Source organism: Siphateles boraxobius, unplaced genomic scaffold (genome assembly GCF_051911475.1).
Source record: "Siphateles boraxobius isolate OS27281-9 unplaced genomic scaffold, OSU_SipBor_1 65, whole genome shotgun sequence".
In the NCBI taxonomy this organism is placed as follows: domain Eukaryota; kingdom Metazoa; phylum Chordata; class Actinopteri; order Cypriniformes; family Leuciscidae; genus Siphateles; species Siphateles boraxobius.
The window spans coordinates 11424921-11445000 of record NW_027509192.1 but is presented as its reverse complement, the minus strand read 5'-3'; the positions used below and the strand labels follow the sequence as shown (position 1 = coordinate 11445000).

General features: G+C 37.3%; 3 protein-coding genes across 5 annotated transcripts in view; 2 read left to right on the top strand and 1 right to left on the bottom strand.

The window, feature by feature from the left end:
* Window positions 1-2044, bottom strand: part of washc4 (WASH complex subunit 4) — a 17937-nt gene extending 15893 nt beyond the window's left edge. The window contains exons 1-5 of the mRNA XM_077210982.1: window positions 1884-2044; window positions 1018-1157; window positions 873-926; window positions 626-691; window positions 7-52 (exon numbers count right to left, since the gene is read on the bottom strand). Of these exons, the coding sequence (XP_077067097.1) occupies window positions 7-52; window positions 626-691; window positions 873-926; window positions 1018-1157; window positions 1884-1944 (367 nt within the window). The 5' untranslated portion in view covers window positions 1945-2044. The remainder of the gene's footprint in view (window positions 1-6; window positions 53-625; window positions 692-872; window positions 927-1017; window positions 1158-1883) is intronic.
* A 697-nt stretch (window positions 2045-2741) lies between these two features.
* On the top strand, window positions 2742-10234 carry slc41a2a (solute carrier family 41 member 2a). Of its 2 annotated transcripts, XM_077209915.1 has the most exons (12): window positions 2742-2893; window positions 3127-3250; window positions 3716-4101; window positions 4178-4285; window positions 6258-6329; window positions 6408-6552; window positions 7864-8010; window positions 8117-8264; window positions 8408-8487; window positions 8567-8698; window positions 9795-9943; window positions 10014-10234. In XM_077209915.1, the coding sequence occupies exons 2-12, from the start codon at window positions 3202-3204 to the stop codon at window positions 10173-10175; spliced, it is 1578 nt and encodes a 525-aa protein (XP_077066030.1). In that variant the 5' UTR covers window positions 2742-2893; window positions 3127-3201; the 3' UTR covers window positions 10176-10234. The 2 variants fall into 2 exon arrangements, with proteins under 2 accessions (XP_077066030.1, XP_077066032.1); XM_077209917.1 differs by lacking the exon at window positions 3127-3250 and having other exon boundaries at window positions 2793-2893.
* Window positions 10235-11709: 1475 nt separating this feature from the next.
* Window positions 11710-20080, top strand: nfybb (nuclear transcription factor Y, beta b). Of its 2 annotated transcripts, XM_077210981.1 has the most exons (7): window positions 11710-11820; window positions 12694-12787; window positions 13076-13209; window positions 13441-13638; window positions 13781-13859; window positions 18484-18563; window positions 18712-20080. In XM_077210981.1, exons 2-7 carry the CDS (start codon window positions 12694-12696, stop codon window positions 18742-18744), a joined length of 618 nt encoding a protein of 205 aa, XP_077067096.1. In that variant the 5' UTR covers window positions 11710-11820; the 3' UTR covers window positions 18745-20080. The 2 variants fall into 2 exon arrangements, with proteins under 2 accessions (XP_077067096.1, XP_077067095.1); XM_077210980.1 differs by lacking the exon at window positions 11710-11820 and having other exon boundaries at window positions 12685-12787.

Below are 20080 nucleotides of genomic sequence, written 5' to 3'. Positions count from 1 at the left end.
TGTTACCTCCTTCACCATAATACAACAAGCCATTGTAGAACTTGGTTTCAGCCTAAAAGTAGAAGACAAAACCATTATTAGCTTTGATAAATTTACTTCTGATTAATTGGATTATTAGAATTATCTGTTCAAAAGATTGGTGTTGGTATTATTTTTCTAAATGTTTTTTTAAATAAGCCTCTTATGTTCACCACTCAGACTGCAATTTATTTGATTACAAATACAGTAAAAACCGCAATATTATTGCATATCATTACAGTTTAAAATAACTGTTTTCTGTTTGAATACATTTTAAAATGTAATTTATTCCTATGATGGCAAAACTGAATTTTCAGCATCATTGATCATCACATGATCCTTCAGAAATCATTCTAATATGCAGATTTGCAGCTCAAGAAACATTTCTTATTATTTTCAATGCTGAAAGCAGTTGTGCTGCTTAATATTTTTGTGGAAACTGATATTTTTTCAGGATGCATGCTGTTCTTTGGACTTTGAAACAACTGAAAACTACAAAAATAAATGTTTTTTTTACATTTTTAAGTGTCTTTACTTTTGCTCAATTTAATGCGTGCTTTTTGTATGTTATTGTACTGTTTCCATTTATTACTCGTCTCCAACTTACCTCATATTTCAGTTTTTTAACCTCACTGCAAAGAGCTGCATACACTGTGATGACTTTATTAAGCACCTGGTGAAGAGAGAGAGAGAGAGAGAGAGAGAGAGAGAGAGAGAGAGAGAGAGAGAGAGAGAGAGAGAGAGAGAGAGAGAGGTAAACTCATAATACACTAATTTCACTTCAGTATTTGCAGTCTGAAACGGCAGCATCTAGAACAGCACATTGTTCTAAGTAGAACCAAGAATTATCCGACCTTATTTTCTGTCTTGATGAGTTCCAACAGTGAGGACTGTTCATACGGCAGAAGCTGGTGTGGAAGAGCAAAGACAGTGATCTTAAATAAATGCAATTCCACAAGAAATAATCCCTGATATGAAGATGTAATAATTACAAAACACCTTCAAAGCGATGGGATCCAGGGTGAAGTCCCATACATCTCCAATAGAGTCGTCTAGGGCTTCTTCAATACCCTGGAGCTGAGCGGTATATTCTTCTAAAAACTTCTCATAGTTTTTAACCTGCACTTCTGTGTGAATTTCTGCACAGGAAGGAACCAAATGCAACAGATCAACGGTCACAAAACCAGCAATAAAAGCTCCAAATGATGTCCTTCCTTATTTGGGTGACAGGAAATTCTAAGTATACATGTATTTGATTCATTAAATATGTATGTATACTTATATACACAGTAGTCAACATTTAAAGTGGATCAAAAAAGTTAATCAAAGTTGTCCTAAGACAAGAACAGGTATTGTTCAAAATTCATGTATAACTTTGATGAAACCTCATCATCTGAAATTACAGCTATTTTAACGTTATCCATCTGGATGGGGGTCTATAGGTCTGTAAAGTTTGACCTCCCGTTATAGACCAAAATAATTATATTATAGCATGTATTATATTCAGAGTTTTAGCATGTAAATCTAACTTAATCATAACTTAAATTAAATAATATCATGTGAATCATGTGTTATTCTGAGCACTGAATTCACTGGCTAATTAAATGAATTACCGATTTTTGCATTAAAAGAAATCGAAACATCAAATACAATGATGTGTAGACACTTCCAAATGAAAGTAAAAGTCTTCCTTATCAAATGTTTGTGCAATCAATAAAGCCCACACACATTATTTAAACTTGGCTGGCCACTTACCCTGGTCATCTGACAGCTGGCTAACATTACTCTGCTAGCTGCAGGGTCTATACAGATTTTTCAGATTTTTACACATTCCTAATGTCATCCCGATCAGACGCGTTACTTACTTTGTGATCCATCATCAAAGCGGTCAAACTCCCAATCAGGAGATAATGAATCCACAGCCATCCTGATAGAAACGACACAGACTTCTGTTTTCAGTCAGCTGCCATTAGGTCAGTCTGTTTGGGGGTTTACTGCACACAGTGTCAGAGAGAGGAGGGGCTGTGCTAGAGTCACATGATTCGCACATCAAGAGAATTTCCGGTCTGCGTCACTGGGAGAAATCCATAATAAAAGCACGTAGAAAAATTGCCATTATCATTGTCTATTTCGGCCATTTTTTATACACAAACACACACACACACACACACACACACACACACACACACACACACACACACACACACACACACACACACACACACACACACACACACAATATATATATATATATATATATATATATATATATATATATATATATATGAACATTTAAATGATGCTTTGAAGAGAGTTTTTTTTGGATACTAATAATGTAAAAGTCGTAAAATTGATCAAACAAATACAATAAAAGAAGATCACATTAAATATTACATTTGTGTAAATTTATAATCTCCGATATATTAAAAAAACAAAAAAACATTGCTATTAAAAACTATTGGCTTTACGTATCAAGAACAAGAAATCAGTGACTTTTGACTTGCAGTTCTCACTCTGTCCTGCGGGTGGCGCCATGAAGCACAGCTACAACACAAATAATGAAACAACTTTCTCCTCGTAATTGTACGATAGAGAATTGTACAGATGAATCCATTGTTATTTACCAGTCTGTTGAACCGCAAACGCCTGAAGGCCACATTCATAAAGATTTAGTCTGGCCTCGGTTTTCTAATGAGAAATGTGTGCCAAATTAGTTCATGGTCAGTCAGCTCAGCACAAAGAGATTGACTTTACTGTCACACAGTCAGTCTGCTTATTAATGTGTATGGAAGGCTGAATGAGAGAAAAAGTAAAACATGTGCTCGTCAACCACCACATGTTCAACTTGTTGGTTTTAGGGCTTTGGTGCTATAAGGTAAGGTACATTTTTGTAAACATTGAATTTAAGTTATAAGTACTGCTTACTACTAGTATAGTGATTACCTGAGCACATCTTATTAAATATTAAGCATTTTCTGCGTATATATTGGTATGCTAGAGTCTAGACCAATATAATCACATGTACTTAATGATAATTATGTTGTCTGTAAAATGTAGATGAGAAAAAAAATATGCACTGATCTGTGCTTTTCTCAATTTAAACTCTAGTGACATTCACTCTCAAACTTGGCTTCACAAAAGCTGAAGAAACACCTTCACAGCACTCTGTCAAAAAGGTCTATCATGCCCACACTGTGCCATAGCCACAGAATTTATTTTTCATCTCAAATTGGTGAGTTTGTAGATTTTTTTTTATATTGTTTATTTTTGGACAAATAAAAACCTTTAACTTTGAACTTTAAGCTTAATGGTTAAAACTTGATTTACAGTTTTAATTCACACAAACAATACAATATCAAAAGTTGACTGTAAATAGGTTAATAATTGGAGAGCGTGTGAAGCCAATGATGTACAACACAAAATAGTTGTATCATCTGCATAAAGATGATACTTAACATTATGAATATTATCACAGATGTTATTTATATATAAAGAAAATGACATTGTTCTTCGGACTGACCCCTGACTAACTCCTTCAGAGACATGCAAAACAGATGAGGTACAACCCTCTAATGGGGTTGATCTAAAATTTATCTATACACACATGATTCATTATATCAAATATCTTTACATGACTGACTTCTAAAAAACAACTCTTGGTACTTTGAATTCGAACACCTTAATTATTTTTCGAAAGGTTGTGTAATGGGATCCATCACTGAAACAAACCAGAAAGAGTGTGAGCGGACCTCAGCTCACCTGCCATCTGGAGAAAATGGGCATCAATTTATACCAGAGACCAGAAGACCTGACATAGAATCAAGCTTCACTCGTATCTGCAGTAAGGAGTTTTCAGAGTCAGATCCTCTGCTTCTTAATGTGGGAACAAAACTGGGACAACATCAGGACAACATCGGGACAACATCGGCTTCCTGGACCATATCGCAGGATAAGCCTCAGAATTTTCATGGCCAGGAGATGCCAAGTGAGTCGATCTGGGCCATGGTGTTACAGATTTTGGTTCCATTCCTCCTTGCAGGTTTTGGAACGGTGCTGGCAGGGATGTTGCTAGATCTAGTGCAGGTGAGTGTGGGAGATGATCTTGGGTGGATGTTTGGGATTTTTGACTATAAATTGTTGTCTTGTGTTTATAAATTAGCACTGGGACGTTTTCACTACTGTGACTGAGATCTTCATCCTTGTCCCACCTTTACTGGGCCTAAAGGGGAACCTGGAGATGACACTGGCATCAAGACTCTCCACCGCTGTAAGATTACTATGTTATGTATATACCCTATTAAATCGCACTGGACCAGCATTTATTTTCAGGCTTGTTTATGCTGGTTTTTAAAAGCCATGATTTTCCCCAGAAAAAGGTTTAGGGGTGCACAGTATATTGGTTCCATATTGGCTATAGGCAATTATTAGTTTTTGTTTTTTTTTTAATATAGAAATTCAATTATTTTAGCAAATTTTCTCTAATTACCTTTGCTGTCATTTATTGATCACTTACAGTTCATCTTTAAAAATGTAATTACACTGCTGAATGTAATCTCAAATTGAATATCCTTTTTAATGCTGTCAAATCGTTTATTCACGATTAATTGGATCTAACATAAAAGTTTTTTGTTTACATAATATATATTTGTGTATATTTTATTAGATTTATATATATTATATATGTGTGTGTGTCTGTGTATATATAGATACATATATATTCATATATATATAAATATTAGTGCAGTAAAATCGATTAATCGCGATTAATTGGATCTAACATAAAAGTTTTCGTTTACATAATATATATTTGTGTATATTTTATTAGATTTATATATATTATATATGTGTGTGTGTGTGTGTGTCTGTGTATATATAGATACATATATTTTCATATATATGTATCTATATATATATATATATATAAATATTAGTGGTGTAAAATCGATTAATCGCGATTAATCACAATTTTTGTTTATATAATTTATGTGTATATATATTATTATGTGTGTGTGTGTGTATATATGTCTATATTTATATACACAGACACGCACACACACATATAATATATATATGAATATAATAATATATATATAAACACATATATTATATAAACAAAACTTTTATGTTAGATGCGATTAATTGCGATTCATTTTACAGCACTAATAAATATGTGTGTGCATATGCAGTATATACACACACAGACATATATAATATATATAAATGTAATAATATATACACACACATATTATGTAAACAAAAACTTTAATGTTAGATGCAATTAATTGCAATAAATCCATTTGACAGCACTTATTTTGTAACTTTATAAATAACTTTATAATGTTGTAATGGATAAATTCACTTGTAGCATGTAAAGCAATTGATTTGAGTTTTTTGTGTTTCATTTTTAATTTATTATAATTATGTAATCCACAATGTGAAAATGTCCAGTTTTAAAAATCATGGTTCCTTATTGGCATCTATATGGTTCCATGAAGAACTTTTAGCATCCGTAGAATCTTTCCAGTGCACAAAATGGTTCATCATAGAGAAAAAGGTTTCTATTATTAAATTTTTCTTAACACTAAGAAAAAAATTTTCTTTCAAGAATTGTTCACTGAAAGGTTATTTTTAGAACCCAAAAATGGTTCTTCCATGGCATCCCTACAAAAAAAACAATAACTTTTGGAACCTTTATTTTTTAAGAGTAAGGGGAAATATATGGGTAATTTAAAAGGGAAAAAATAATGGAAATTGATTAATTACTCAGTTGTTTTAATTATTCATAAATTAATAAAATATTTAAAAGCCATTGCCTTTTTATATGCTCATCAAAAAAAAAGAAAAAAAAAGCTTTACTCTGCTAGATTTTGATTTTCTTTCTTTGATTTTCTTTGATTTTGACAGTATTCACGAACGACTGGAAAAGTCATGGAAATTCATTGATTGAAATGTGTGGGAAGTGGGAACCCTGATCTGCCCACTGTCCCATTACAGATGATCTACTTTTTCCTCCTTGTTGAAGTCTGATCTGCTGTATTGTATCTGCGTTGTGTTCTTTCCCTTTCATCACATGCTTTTGGTCATGGTGAGGAACTTCATACCATGCTGTGAATAAATACAGCCCTCAGGGTTATACATAGCGTTATGAACTGAGCAAAAAGGTTTAGTTTTGTAATGCTTTATATTGCTTAAAAAAAACCAAATAACAGTCATTCATCTCTTCAATATATATATTGCAGGTGAATGTTGGCAGAATGAACTCTTCAAGCGAGAAGTGGAACCTGATCATCGGAAATCTTGCCCTCAAACAGGTTAATGCAGCTCATTTACTCATTTGATAATTGTGTGGCTCTGTTCTGTTCTTCATTCAACTTAATTTGTCTCTTTAGATACAAGCTACAGTTCTGGGCTTCCTGGCTGCACTTGTAGCATCAGCTCTTGGATGGATCCTGGAAGAGGAGCTCTTCATGAACCATATAGCTCTGCTTTGCTGTTGCAGCGTGGTAACAGCGTTCACAGCATCCCTGCTGCAGGGTTTGCATCCACATTTCTGACCAATTTTTATCGACCTAAAATAGACCATTTATAACACTATTAAATGCTTCATGGTCATCAAATTCTGAGGACATCATCTTTGTCGGTGCTGATCATGTGGTTGTTCTCACTTGAATGGCTTATGGCTTGTGATCTTGGCCACGCAAACCCATTTTCCACGCAGCTCCCGAATATAGACCCAATATCCTCAGGCCACATAGCTCACATTATCAGCATTTAGCATAAATGGATAGAACTGTCAGTAAGATTAATGGAAGCAGATCCTTAGTGATGACAAACAAGGTTAAGCACTGAACATTATTTCTGTCATGACAACTCAGGAGATTGGTATGGTAATAGAGATTAGCATGGTAATGGATTTGGCAATGTTAATGTATTTGGTCAGAATAGATCTGCTACGCTTCTGCTGTTGCTGCTGCAGAGCAAGTACCGAGACTTGCTACTGCCAATACGTACACAGACATTGCTGTGAGAATGTAAGACATGCTGCTGCTTCTGCTGCACATGTAAAGCCCGGGACACACCAAGCTGACGGTCGGCCGTCTAAGTTTTCTCAGTGTGTTTCGCACCGCCGGCTGAAATTGGTTCTCGTCGGCTTTTTTCGGATAATTCGACATGTTGAATCGGAGTCTGACCGTCGGTTTGAGAGAGAACTTTGGCTGTTTAGCTTAGTGAACGAGTCAGTGCGCGAGAATAATAGCAAAACAAGGAGCAGAGTCAAAACGGTACAGATAGAAGGCTGTTCTAATGTTACGTCATCTTACCTGAGTGTTCCTTGGCGAATATTTCAATATTAACATGAAGGGGGGGAATAAAGAAAGTGTTTAGCAGGATTGATATTTAAAACGGTAAGCATGCACTGCTTTGTTTACGGTTTGTGTATCTGCAGCTTGCAGCGTCTGTTTTCCTTTTTGAATGACGAGTGATGAATATATCTGCAGAAATAGACAGTTGTCTCATTTACACGCAGGTGCAGAACACGCATTCTATCTGACAGTCGGCTGTAGTTCTCTCGGTGTGTTCAAGTGCAGCTTTTTTCCCCCGACGCAGGCGACGCGAAGCGACAACACAGTCGGCTTTCATCAGCGCTAGTTCTTTGGCGTCGGTTTGGTGTGTCCCTACCTTAGCATATATGAAATAACCTCTAGCAGATCTATACAGGTGGAGCTGGGGAAGGTGCAACTGTATGAGTTAACTGACCCCAGACTTACTGTATATAAGAATTTATTTGTAAATTTCATACCGCATATATAATTTCTGAATGGATTTGATATATTAACATTTTTCCAGGGATCTTAATGGTTGGTGTGATTTTTGGGTCCAAGAAGGTGGGCGTCAACCCTGACAACATAGCCACGCCCATCGCTGCCAGTTTTGGTGACCTCATCACACTTGGACTGCTCGCCATCATCAGTCAAGGCTTATTTTACTGCATGGGTGAGAATGAAAGACCAGTTCACTGGACAAAGATTAGTTTACTGAGAGGTGTGGGCTATTTTTACTCTTTAACACCCTTTTATTTTGTAATTTTCTGTTTTTGTAGAACCTTACCCTTATATTACCTACCTGGTGTGTATTGTTTTCCTGTCCCTGACTCCGGTGTGGGCCATTCTTTCATTTCGGCACCCTGAAAGCCAAAAACTGTTGTTTTCCAGCTGGGAGCCAATAATAACCGCACTGGTGATCAGCAGGTAAATGTTCCCCACTTAGTACATCAATATAAGTCTAAGACAATATAAGACACTATAAGTCATGGACCATTTTGTGATGATGAACCTTTAATTATGTTGGTTCAACCAGCTCATCTTTTTGTTTTTTTATTTCATATCTCCAGTCTTGGAGGACTGATTCTGGACCGGACCGTCGCAGATCCAATGCTTGAGGGAATTGTTCTCTACACTCCTGTTATAAATGGTGGGTCAAACAAAACTCACTTGCTGTGTTCTGATCAACTGTGACTGTTTTAAATTTCCAATATCAACCTTTCCTTAAGGTGTTGGTGGTAATCTGGTTTCCGTCCAGGCTAGTCGTGTGGCCACGTATCTTCATTTTCACTGTCCGCCGGGCGAACTTCCAGAAGACTCTAAACGGTGTTACTGCCCCTGCCGCAGCTTTTACACCACAGGTAAAGGCCCTGATAAACTCACAGCAAAAGTTCTTTTGTATTCTTTACTTTGGGGTAAAAGACTTTGTGGTATACCTTTGCAGCGGAGTACTGTTAGCGAATGAACATCCTGACGCCATCCACACAGTTTGGAGCGACGTTTAGATGTAAATACGTGCTTTCCTCTCAATAACAAAATAAAAACAGCAGTTAAGAAAGCATCTGATCATAGCGATGTAGATATGTTTGCTCCAGCTCTGCATTTGGCTCTCAATTCCAAGTAGATATAGTTGCAGACCGGAGAACTCCAAAACAGGGCTAAACTCCAAAAGGGGGCAGAGTCCCCACACTCATGGGCTGCATCTGAAATCACATTCTTCCCTACTATATAGTAGGCGAAAAACAGTATGTGACAAAAGAATTCACAGTAGGCTACTCATAAAAGAGTAGGCAAAAAGTACTCGGTGACCTACTACTTCTTGCGAGATTCTGAAGTGTGCATACGATGGACACTTTACTATCCCATGAGGCCACGGGAAGCAAAGTAATTGACGCTGGTAGGGCACATGATAATGACAACAAGGCGAATATAGTACGTCGAGATTACATTCATACTATATAGAACATACTTTTTTAGCGGTTGTGAAGTAATTACTTATTCCAAATAATTATCAAGAGAGTATGGGATTTCAGACGCAGCCTCAGGGCCCTATTTTAACGATCTAAGCCAATGGTCTAAGCGCAGGGCGCGAGTGCACTCAGGGCGTGTCCGAATACACTTTTGCTAGTTTAACGATGGGAAAAATGTTTGGAATTTGCAAGCGGAAAAACGGATAGCTTCTTTAGCGAGGAAACGGATTTACTCGTGCGTGAGGATAGCGAGCAGAAGTGATCGAGCAGACCATCCACGAGACAACGTGAGACTCAAGATTCTCAGGTTTGGAGGAGGCGGTGATGCTGGGTGCAACTAAAAAGGTTTTGTTGTCCGATAACTTATCGGCGATAAGGTCTGGTTTCAGACTGTCGAAGGAGAGGTGCAGGGAAGGGTAGGATAGGTGAACTAACCCCTAAGGTTTCAAAATTAAGACAAATATCACCTTTGCATTGCTTCTTACAGGGCCGAATGGAAGATCAGCACAGGTGCTACTCGTGTTGGCCATCCCAGGTCACCTGATCTTCATCTACACCATTTACCTAATACAAGGCAGCCCGGCTCCACCCACTGCTGTGTTTATTTCCTTCTATTTGGTAGCAGCTTTCACACAGGCAAGTGATGTCAGCGTGTGTCTTATTGAGGAGAGGAGTGGTATTTGACTATGAATCTTCTTCCATTCAGGTGTTTCTCCTGCTGGGCACCGCTGATGTGATGGTTCACTGCTTGTGGAAATACGGCAGGGACCCTGATAGCTTCTCTATCCCGTATCTGACGGCTCTGGCGGATTTGTTGGGCACTGCCTTTCTAGCGCTATGTTTTCTTCTATTGTCACAGGTTACATAAATGTTGAAATGACATTGTCATATTTCATTAAACAGGTTAGATCTAACCTATCACCACTATCTGATGTGCCGGTTTACATTTCTCTGCACAGTTGTACATTAGTGAATGACTTTACTTGAAATAATTGAAAATATCAGTCTCTCCAAACATGCAGTTCAATGAATCACACATGCTGCCTCATGTGACAATAGTACTTCTCCAAGTCACATGACCATCTTCACTGAATAAAGAACAGCTGTTTCCATATGTTATTATGTTAAACATATGACTGATTTGAACTCATCTTCCTTGATCGTTATTTAGAGCAGAATTTTCAATATGGTTCTAATAAATATGTTTTATAATTCAGAAAAGTGTATTTAGGTACATTGAGCTGTGGCAGGCCATCAATTAAATGGTATTGATGTCCAAATATTTACGTTGGGCAGCCTGTACAATTTACTAATGAATGTGTATTTTATTTTTCTATTTATTAGTTATTGGTCAGGATGGATTAAAACAATAATGTCTTAGTTTTGCTAGTTTATTATTTTATCATATTTTGCTGTGAAGGACATAAAGCGTATCAACTCACTCATGTAAATGTATCAATGCTAATGTAGATTGATGAAAGGAAGAAAATTACTGTAGGTAATTTGTATAAATGATTTGTATAAAAATCATTTAAATTATCTGAAAAATGCCTGGTTTACCACATACATGACATTTATAGTTATTTAACATTATTTAATATCCACAGTTCAAAAAAATCATTTTTACTAGTAATTTGTCTTTATATGCATGATATTATAAAAGAACAACATTAGAAATTGTTTAAATTTTTCTGAGAAAACTGTTTTATAAAAATATTAGCAATATAATGATCAGCCTATACAAACAACATTAAATTAACAGATTTTGATATTGTTACTGTACTTTATTTAAAGCAAATCATTAAAATATCACCTAGAAATATCATTTTATTAACCTTAGTTAATAAATTAGTGTCAAATCAAAATCAAACCACTTTAGTGTTACAACACCTTGAACACAAGATCTAAGACTGAAAAAAGTCGACTAACTGGGAGCTATGAGAAAAATATTTGTGATAAATAAATGTCTTTTTTCTTCACACATCTCACATTTCATCTCAAGCTCTTCACTGACACTTGTCTCATTTAAAAAAAATATTAGGGAGAATTATAATTTTTTTACTCTGTTCATATAGTTTTAAAATATCATGTTTTTATGATGGATTGTTGAAGACTGAAGGTCTCAGTCTCTTGGAAAAGGGGGGAAAGTCCACTTCTGTACACACAAAACATTTGAAAAGTAGCAGACATAAATCATTAAGACACAGAAAAGTGGCCTTGATATAACAAAAACAGCAAACGTTGATATACTTTAAGGGATTTGGCGTGTTAAGCAGTTAGACTTATCTTCTCAAGACAATTTTAGTGCGAGTACCAACCACTACCAATAGGAGGCGCTGTTTCGACACATTGCGGTTTTATTTTTAAACTGGCCTATAGCGCCACCTGGTGTGTGCGTGACGCTCCTCCTCGAGGACTGTTCAGCCCTGCGCAGGGACTGGCTCTCCCGCAGCCATTTTCTGTCCAACCAAACGGCCGAACTGAGACGCGAACCAACCAGGGCTTCATCGCAGGTTAGTGTGCGGCTCCGGCCAATGATTGCTAACCCATATTTTGTTACATCGAATGGAAATCTCCGCGCGCGAGTGTTTTATTATTAGTTGGCGGGGAGAATGTGAAATTAAGCGCGCGATATGAAAAGCAGCTCGCTTGTGTGACAATAATTGTAAAAAGCCCGTCATGGTGCTCGGCCCCTTTGTTTACTACGACCAGTTTTGACGGATACACTGGTGATTTGGCTCGTCGTCCTTGCTATCTGCCCCCTTCTGCTCTTTACTGCTGTTATCAATTTGTCTGAATATTTCAGGGGGAAATGTGGTTTGTGTTGATTTAGCGTGTTTTATCTTACATGTTCATTGACATCACCGGCTGTTTAGCCAATAAAATACACAAATGTGGTTTGGCATGTCGATACAATAACGTTATCAGTATAATATACTAAATAGATACACAGAAGAGTCTTATTATTAATTGTATATTGAAGCCAGGCAGTTTAGGCTACATAATGTCATTTATATCATATGACATATTTTAATATCCTAGGTGTGTGTGTGGGTATAGATATATGAATAACAAACCTATAAAATTAGTTTGTTTGGTTGTTCTTTAAATGAAAAATATATGTTTGTGTGAAATCAAAGTGATCCATTGAGCTGACAGTTCTGAATAAACGTTTATTACTGAATAAAATAAAGGTTACATTTATATGAATGGTTTATTAATTGTACATATATGATGACAAAATGGCTGTCTCAAAATATTGGATGCCCACATAAGTCCAGTAGTGCACTGTGATGGCCAAAAATACTGTCTAGGTAGGCAGCTCACTTGTTTTTAAGACAAGACCAATAATGTACAGATGTAATACAATTTAATGTATGTTTCAGATGGACGGAGACAGTTCAACCACAGATGCCTCCCAGCTTGGCATAACAGGAGAATATATGGCTGGTAGTCACTTTGTTCTCCAAGCTCAGGATGGTAAGTGAAGTCAAACATGATATAAAATAATCCAAATGATTTATTTATGGATAATTGACTCATAAATAATATAATATATTTTTAAATTAACATTTAAATGACAAATAAATAATTTGGATTCATTTAAATATGACTTTTGAATAAATATAATTATAAATAATTAATAATTAATGTTATATATAAAAATCAAATATTTCAATAAAAAAATAAGTCATATTTAAATGATTCTGAATTATTTAATTATTATTATTTAGATTATGCATTTATCATTATTATTATTTTGTACAGATGAAGGTGATGAGGGACTCAACGACCATGAGGATGGGAATGGAAGCAAAGATAACCTACGGGAGCAAGACATCTATCTCCCAATCGCTAACGTTGCCCGAATCATGAAGAATGGAATACCACAAACAGGAAAGGTAATTTATTTTTTCGGGCAGTTTTCTTTGGAGAAATTAAATGCTTTTTTAAATGTTAATTATTTTTGTTGATGTATTAAAAAGATGCACGTTTTGGTCACCTTTTTATTAATTTCATTTATTCAAAGCTGCTTATACAAGGCACATTGTTTTCCTAAGCGAAAGTGAAACTTTCATGTCAAGTGCATGTTATTCAGAAAAAAAAATGTTTCCCCCCGTCCATCAAATCAGATTGCAAAAGATGCCAAGGAGTGTGTGCAGGAGTGTGTGAGCGAGTTCATCAGTTTCATCACTTCAGAAGCCAGCGAGAGGTGCCATCAGGAGAAACGCAAGACGATAAACGGGGAAGACATCCTGTTCGCGATGTCCACGCTGGGTTTCGACATGTATGTGGAGCCTCTGAAGCTCTACCTGCAGAAGTTCAGAGAGGTAGCATTAACATTTTTAATGCCATGCCATCAAATATCATTGAAATAAGGGCTTTTTGGAAACACTTTGCACAACTATCAGAGGTGTGTCTTCTCGTTTTGATTGGTTCAGATTGATCTTACATTTGTCTGTATGTTCTCAGGCTATGAAAGGAGAGAAAGGCATAAGCACTGTAACAGTAACCGAAGGCATGGGAGAGGAGCTGACCGATGAGTCTTTCAGTAAGTATCTTATGAACTTGATGGGTATGTTACTGTTGCTGTAGCTTTCTACATACAGCTGAACCTGAATGTATTCATTTTGTTTATATACTGTATACCGGTAGTTGTTACTGGTCTACCTTGCTCTGATTGGTCAGATGGCCCAGTCTGTTGTGATTGGTCTACTCTGCTCTGATTGGTCAGACGGCTCAGTCTGTTGTGATTGGTCTACTCTGCTCTGATTGGTCAGATGGCCCAGTCTGTTGTGATTGGTCTACTCTGCTTTGATTGGTCAGATGGCCCAGTCTGTTGTGATTGGTCTACTCTGCTCTGATTGGTCAGATGGCCCAGTCTTTTGTGATTGGTCTACTCTGCTCTGATTGGTCAGATGGCCCAGTCTGTTGTGACTGGTCTACTTTGCTCTGATTGGTCAGATGGCCCAGTCTGTTGTGATTGGACTACTCTGCTCTGATTGGTCAGATGGTCCCGTCTGTTGTGATTGGTCTAATCTCCTTTGATTGGTCAGATGGCCCAGTCTGTTGTGTTTGGTCTACTCTGATTTGATTGGTTAAATGGCCCAGTCTGTTGTGATTGGTCTACTCTGCTTTGATTGGTCAGATGGCCCAGTCTGTTGTGATTGGTCTACTCTGTGCTCTGATTGGTCAGATGGTCCCGTCTGTTGTGATTGGTCTAATCTCCTTTGATTGGTCAGATGGCCCAGTCTGTGGTGATTGGTCTACTCTGATTTGATTTGCAGTTCTCAGAGAATCTCCTCTCAAAAGAAGAATACAACTAACATGTCACACTCCTTGGTTCCTTTGACCAAGGTTATATTAAGTCAAAAGTTTATTAGGAGGTTAGAGTTTGTCTGATGGCTACATCCTAGAGAAAATTAAGTAAGATTGATTTTGTTTCATTGTTAGAATCAGGAATGGAAATTTTAGTCATCTTCAGACATAGGAAAATAGGAAGTGTGATTAAAGTTTATCACGAGATGTCAATATACTTCAGATCTTTATGGTTAGTGTAGTGGAATTTTCTTTTCCTAATGCTAACCTATAATCTGACTATCCGCTTTTCCTAAAATGCTCACTCTGTAATACTCCAGCTCCCTGCGTCTACAATCGACAACCGCTGAGTTTTTTTACTAATCCTACCCTACTCAAGCTCTCTTGCGTCTACAGTCGACATCTTAGCTTCGAGTTTGCTAAACTACTCTACTCAAGCTTTCTTGCGTCTACAGTCGACATCTTAGCTTCGAGTTTTTTCCTTTACTTAACAACTCCTTTGCTGCGCAGCTTAAATGACAGACAGACTTCAGTAAATGTCCTTTAGATGCTCTTTATTTCAGCTGGGAGTCCTCTCGAGCAGTACTCAGAGAAGTCTCAAAATTAATCAAAGAATACAACAGGCTTTATAGTGGAAAAGCCAGACACATCAAAAATAGAATCATCATCACTAAGCAAAAAATCATTGTCCCGCTCTACCCACATGATTTGTCACATTTGTTAAAGCAAGCCCCCCTCCTTTGTTAGTGACATCAGCATATGTTCAAGGAACAGAACGTTTAGTTCAATGTCAAACTTCAACCTGACCAAGGTTATATTTGGGTCAAATATTTGTTAGATGGTTAGATCATGTGGAAAGAACGCCTGATGGCTACATCCTGAAATAAAGGAAGTAAGTCTCATTATGTTTTATTGTTAGAATAAGAAATGGAAAGTTTTAGTCGTCTTCAGACAGAGAAGTAGGAAGCATGATAGATTGTATCACATGAGAGAAATATTGAAATCATGATATCTGATAGAAATACGAAATCAGAACGTTAGTAATATTATTAACTTTACTGATTATAATATAAAATCAGAACTTTATGGTTAGTGACATGATTGACTTTGTCTATTATAATTTTTTCCACGACATTTCCACCCTCTGGTCATAAATTTCTATGACCAAAAATCTGATCTGGTTAGTACATCACATTATTGATTTTGAAAAATTATCAAATTACTGATTCTCTATCAGACTGATTGGCCACAACTACATCTGGCAGACCCCGTGCATTAGCAAAATTACGGTATTGGATTTCTGATTGCTCAATCGGGCTCAACCGCATCCGGCCGATCGGGGGCAATGGCCCACGGACAGCCAGATGCAACCGCTCATAGTGAGAGTCTTCTTCTTATCGTCATTCTGTTCAGCATGCTTCGCGTGTTGCGTCACCACTTCAAGATCCTGTGCCTCCCACGCAATGCAGGTCAGTCGCACAGCTCCCTGAATGCTTGGAAGGAGGCCGTTGACAAAGTGATGTTTCAGGACACTGGAATTATCCGTTCCTTCTGGAAGCCCTGCACATTCATCAACAACAGTCTTTAGTCGTGCAAGATAAGCAGAGACCGTCTCACCTTTCAATTGCTTTGTGTTGGTGATAGCTGCCCAATCAGGTTTAATGGGAAAGGCCCGCCTCAGGCGTTCGATCAATGCTGTCCACTGCTCTCTCCATTCTTGAGTTTCAGTTCCTCCTTCCTCCAAGCGCGGAAGGGCGGGGTTGAATGCAGGGGCAGGAGGAACTCCTCGGATCTCAGTCCATTTCAGGCCCATTTTTCCACTGAAAATGGCAGCCCAATCTCGACCTGTGGGTTTATAAGTCACATCAACATTCGTTACTGCGACAATAAAACGTTCCACTCCCTTTTCTGGATTCGGAAGGGCAGCTGTCACATTTCGTAGTTCCTCCAGATCCCATGGCCTTTCCAGCCACACCGGACCGTCTGCACCTGGAAACTGGAGCATAGGCAGATTATAAGCCTCTTGGGATCCTTCCCCAGTTGCAGAAATTGCCCGGGTTTTCATTGGGTGTGGGAGAGGTGGTTTCCCAGCTGCTTTTCTTTTGACACTTTTAAACACTCGTTTGAGTGGTGTTTTCAGTTCTGGTGTCATTGCTTCATCTAAAAGTTTCCTCACCTCTCTGTAGATGCCCCCTGCTTCACCCTTATCCTCATCCGAACTCTCATCCTCCGTTTCAACTTCCTCTTCTTTCCGGAGTGGTTCTGCAGAGTCGCCATCTCTTAACGTGTGGCGAACTTCCCCTTCTTCAGCTTTTGCAGCATCTGCTCTGTAGGGAGGGGGCCTTGACACGGGCGGCGGCCGAATCTCATCCAATTCCTGCTTCCTCTGTTTTGTCTGCAAAGCAATCAGAGAATCTGCAGCTCGCTCACCTTCTTTTTGGCTTTCAAAGCGTGCCTCAGCCTCTCGTTCCCATCTTCGGAAAAGTGTCCAGTCAATCCTCTTCCGTTTCCTTGGGGGCAAATTTTCAAGGAGACGTCGTGTCTCTCCTAAAACTGACACACTCAAAGTCCCACAATCAGCAAACTGCCCCTTTGTTAATTTTGACCACAGTTTGATTTGAGCGATTTGCTCATCTCCCAATTTCCACTTCCTGATCAACTCTTTAAACGCACCCTGAATTTCAGTTTTTTCAGTTTTTCCCTTATCACAACAATTCCCCATCTTTTGTTAGAAGCAGTTCTTCAATTGCAGAAAGCAAAAACAAAATGAAATAGAAAAAGAGAAAACAATTTACAAACACAAGGAAACAATCTTATAAATTCAGTTTACTGGGTATATGTTAGATGTGTATCTCCAAGCCCAAATTTGTGGATACCCTAGTTTTTTTTTGCAATAGGAATTAATCCTAATTCACCTGTTGCTCTGTCTATGTAAGGTCTTAAATTAGGCCTGGTGATTAAATAAAGAGATGTTTGCCCTATTAATAATTCCAGTCCTGGTTGGGGTTGCTGCCACGCCCTGGTGCATCCAATCCCCAACACGGCAGGATCTTCCTCAAATATTTGTTCTATCTGGCCACTTAATCTCAATCCTATACGTCGTCGTAGATACGTATATCTTGTCAAATAGAAATTATATCGTTGTGGCAAATTTAATTGTCTTTCATCCTCCCCATAAGATAACGGGATACTGCGTTTAAATCTAGGTGCCTCCAGTGCAGCCAGTTTTTTTTTTTTTTTTTTTTTTTAAATGGTTAATAATTTCCCAATTCAATTTCACTCTTCCAAAATCCCTCTTTCAGATCTTTCAAATTTGGAAATTTCAATTACAATCATCAGAACAGAACAAACAACACGTTCCAAATTCTTATTTAAAAAAAAATTTCATACGCACAAAAATGTTTTAATTTACACATCAAAAAAAAAAGGAAACAGAAAACTGAAGTCTGTGTGTCCTACCTTAGGTTCTTTTCCTTTTCTCGCCCGTCTAAGATGTGGTCCCTCCTTCGGTGTTGAATCTGCTGCAAGTTGGCAGGATTTTGAAATCAAAATAATAAGAGATACAAGTTCCCTTTTTTTCAGAACCTATATCTTGTCGTCCGTTTTTCCGGAACGTCCTTCGCCGATGGAGGGACCAATCCTTGGGCTCCTGGCTGGTTCGCCAAAGTGTAGTGGAATTTTCTTTTCTTTTCTTCATTAGTAACATAATTCATTTTTATTTGCTAAAAAATCCACCACAATAGATAGATGGATGGATAGATGGATGGATGGATGGATGGACGGACGGACAGACAACATTTAGATTTGTACAACACAAACATCATGATCTAACACAATGAAATATTGTTATTTCTCAGCAAATCCAATACCTGCAGGGATCATAACAGCTGATGGACAGCAACCACATGTGATGGTGTACACCACCTCCTATCAGCAGGTGAGAATGCTAGCATGTTCTTTGCGACCAAAAACATCAGACATGATCTTTCATCTATTGCCTCCATTAAACCAAGTGTCAATCATTTTAAATGAAGATAGCACACTTTTTTCAAGCATTTTGAGTCATGCTTTTATTTGCGTTGCAGATCCCGGGTGTGCAACAGCTCCAGTTCTCCTGAAGATGTGCTGCACTGTCACATACAGAAATCAAGCCTCTACACTTCCACATACAAGTGAAGGTCTTGAACGGTGGTTGGTCTTCAGCGGACCCTCTTCTTCTGCTCTCACAGGTCACAGAGCTGGACTTTCATATAGCTTGTTTTCATGTGTGCTCCGTGTGTTTCTGTGCACACAAATTATGATTTTAAGTGACTAGTCTGTCGGGTGTTTCTTTTGTTTGTTTGACATCACACATTGGGACTTTTAAAGGGTCCTGAGGGGTTTAAAAAATAACGTGACCTTCAATTAAAGCAATAAAATAGTACAAATGTGAATCTTTCTGCAATTTACTGGAATGAGTGCTTTGCTCCTTTATATATAGAGAAGAAAACCATGTTGCATGTATAATTTTAGTTTGATAAGATGTTAACAAAACAAAATGGGGCATTTTTTTGTAAATAATTTTTTGTTTTTCTCAATGTTTTCATGAATTTGTATTGATGCAGTTCGCTTAACATGAAGAAAGCATTTTAAAGCAATCTGCATTTATCAAGCAAATTCCAAAAATAAACCTAAATTCTAGTCTATGTTCTTCAATGTGGCCCATTTTATATCAGTGACTTTCTTTGGATGAATTTACATTAAATTCTTGCTGGCCATAATTCATTTTGTTTTTATGTGTTTGTTAAATTTTATTTACACATTAAATATGAATTTTGAAACAGTTGTGTGCTTTAAATACACACACTGTGAGTCTGTAACATAAGGACAACAACAATTTTTAGAACACATAAAATATGATGTTTAAAAAAAACATTTAATTTTTTTAATTTATAAAAAATATTTCTTTGTCCCACAGTTGTGTCGTCATTTCTCCAATATTCTTATTTGTATGTTTCTCCCACAGCATTAATGTGTTTATGGTCAGTGGTATAATGCATATCTAAATGATAAAAAAAAAAAATCTGATTTAGGACAAAGGATTTTGTGGATATTTAACTGTTGATATTTTGGCGGTAACACCTGGGAATATTATCGAACTATGTTTTTGTTTTTGTTTCATGACAAAAAATAAATAAAGGACAAATTTGTCACCCTATTTTGAGAATAATACCAACCAAAAAAGGAGAAAGTGTTAAATAAATACTGACTCTCCTCTCTAGTAAAGTAAAGTCATTGCTCCTCTGCTGCCCTACGGTGTCCCTAAAGGGACAAGACAGGGATGGGGTAACTGTCGGTACAATACACCCAAACCAACCCAGCTGAATGAGAAATTGGAACATATAAAATGTTGGAAAATATATATGTCAATGCTTTTGTGTTCACTCAATAAAATTTTTGCTTTATACTGAGAAA

What these genes read in the sequence shown, in the direction of transcription:
- slc41a2a (XM_077209915.1), top strand. Translation starts at nt 3,202, where the DNA reads ATGCCCACACTGTGCCATAGCCACAGAATTTATTTTTCATCTCAAATT. An exon ending in TGTTGCTAGATCTAGTGCAG is followed by an intron (nt 4,102 to 4,177) that starts GTGAGTGTGGGA and finishes TTTATAAATTAG; the next exon opens with CACTGGGACGTTTTCACTAC. An exon ending in CCGCAGCTTTTACACCACAG is followed by an intron (nt 8,699 to 9,794) that starts GTAAAGGCCCTG and finishes TGCTTCTTACAG; the next exon opens with GGCCGAATGGAAGATCAGCA.
- nfybb (XM_077210980.1), top strand. Translation starts at nt 12,685, where the DNA reads ATGTTTCAGATGGACGGAGACAGTTCAACCACAGATGCCTCCCAGCTT. An exon ending in GAATACCACAAACAGGAAAG is followed by an intron (nt 13,210 to 13,440) that starts GTAATTTATTTT and finishes CCATCAAATCAG; the next exon opens with ATTGCAAAAGATGCCAAGGA. An exon ending in GCTGACCGATGAGTCTTTCA is followed by an intron (nt 13,860 to 18,483) that starts GTAAGTATCTTA and finishes GTTATTTCTCAG; the next exon opens with CAAATCCAATACCTGCAGGG.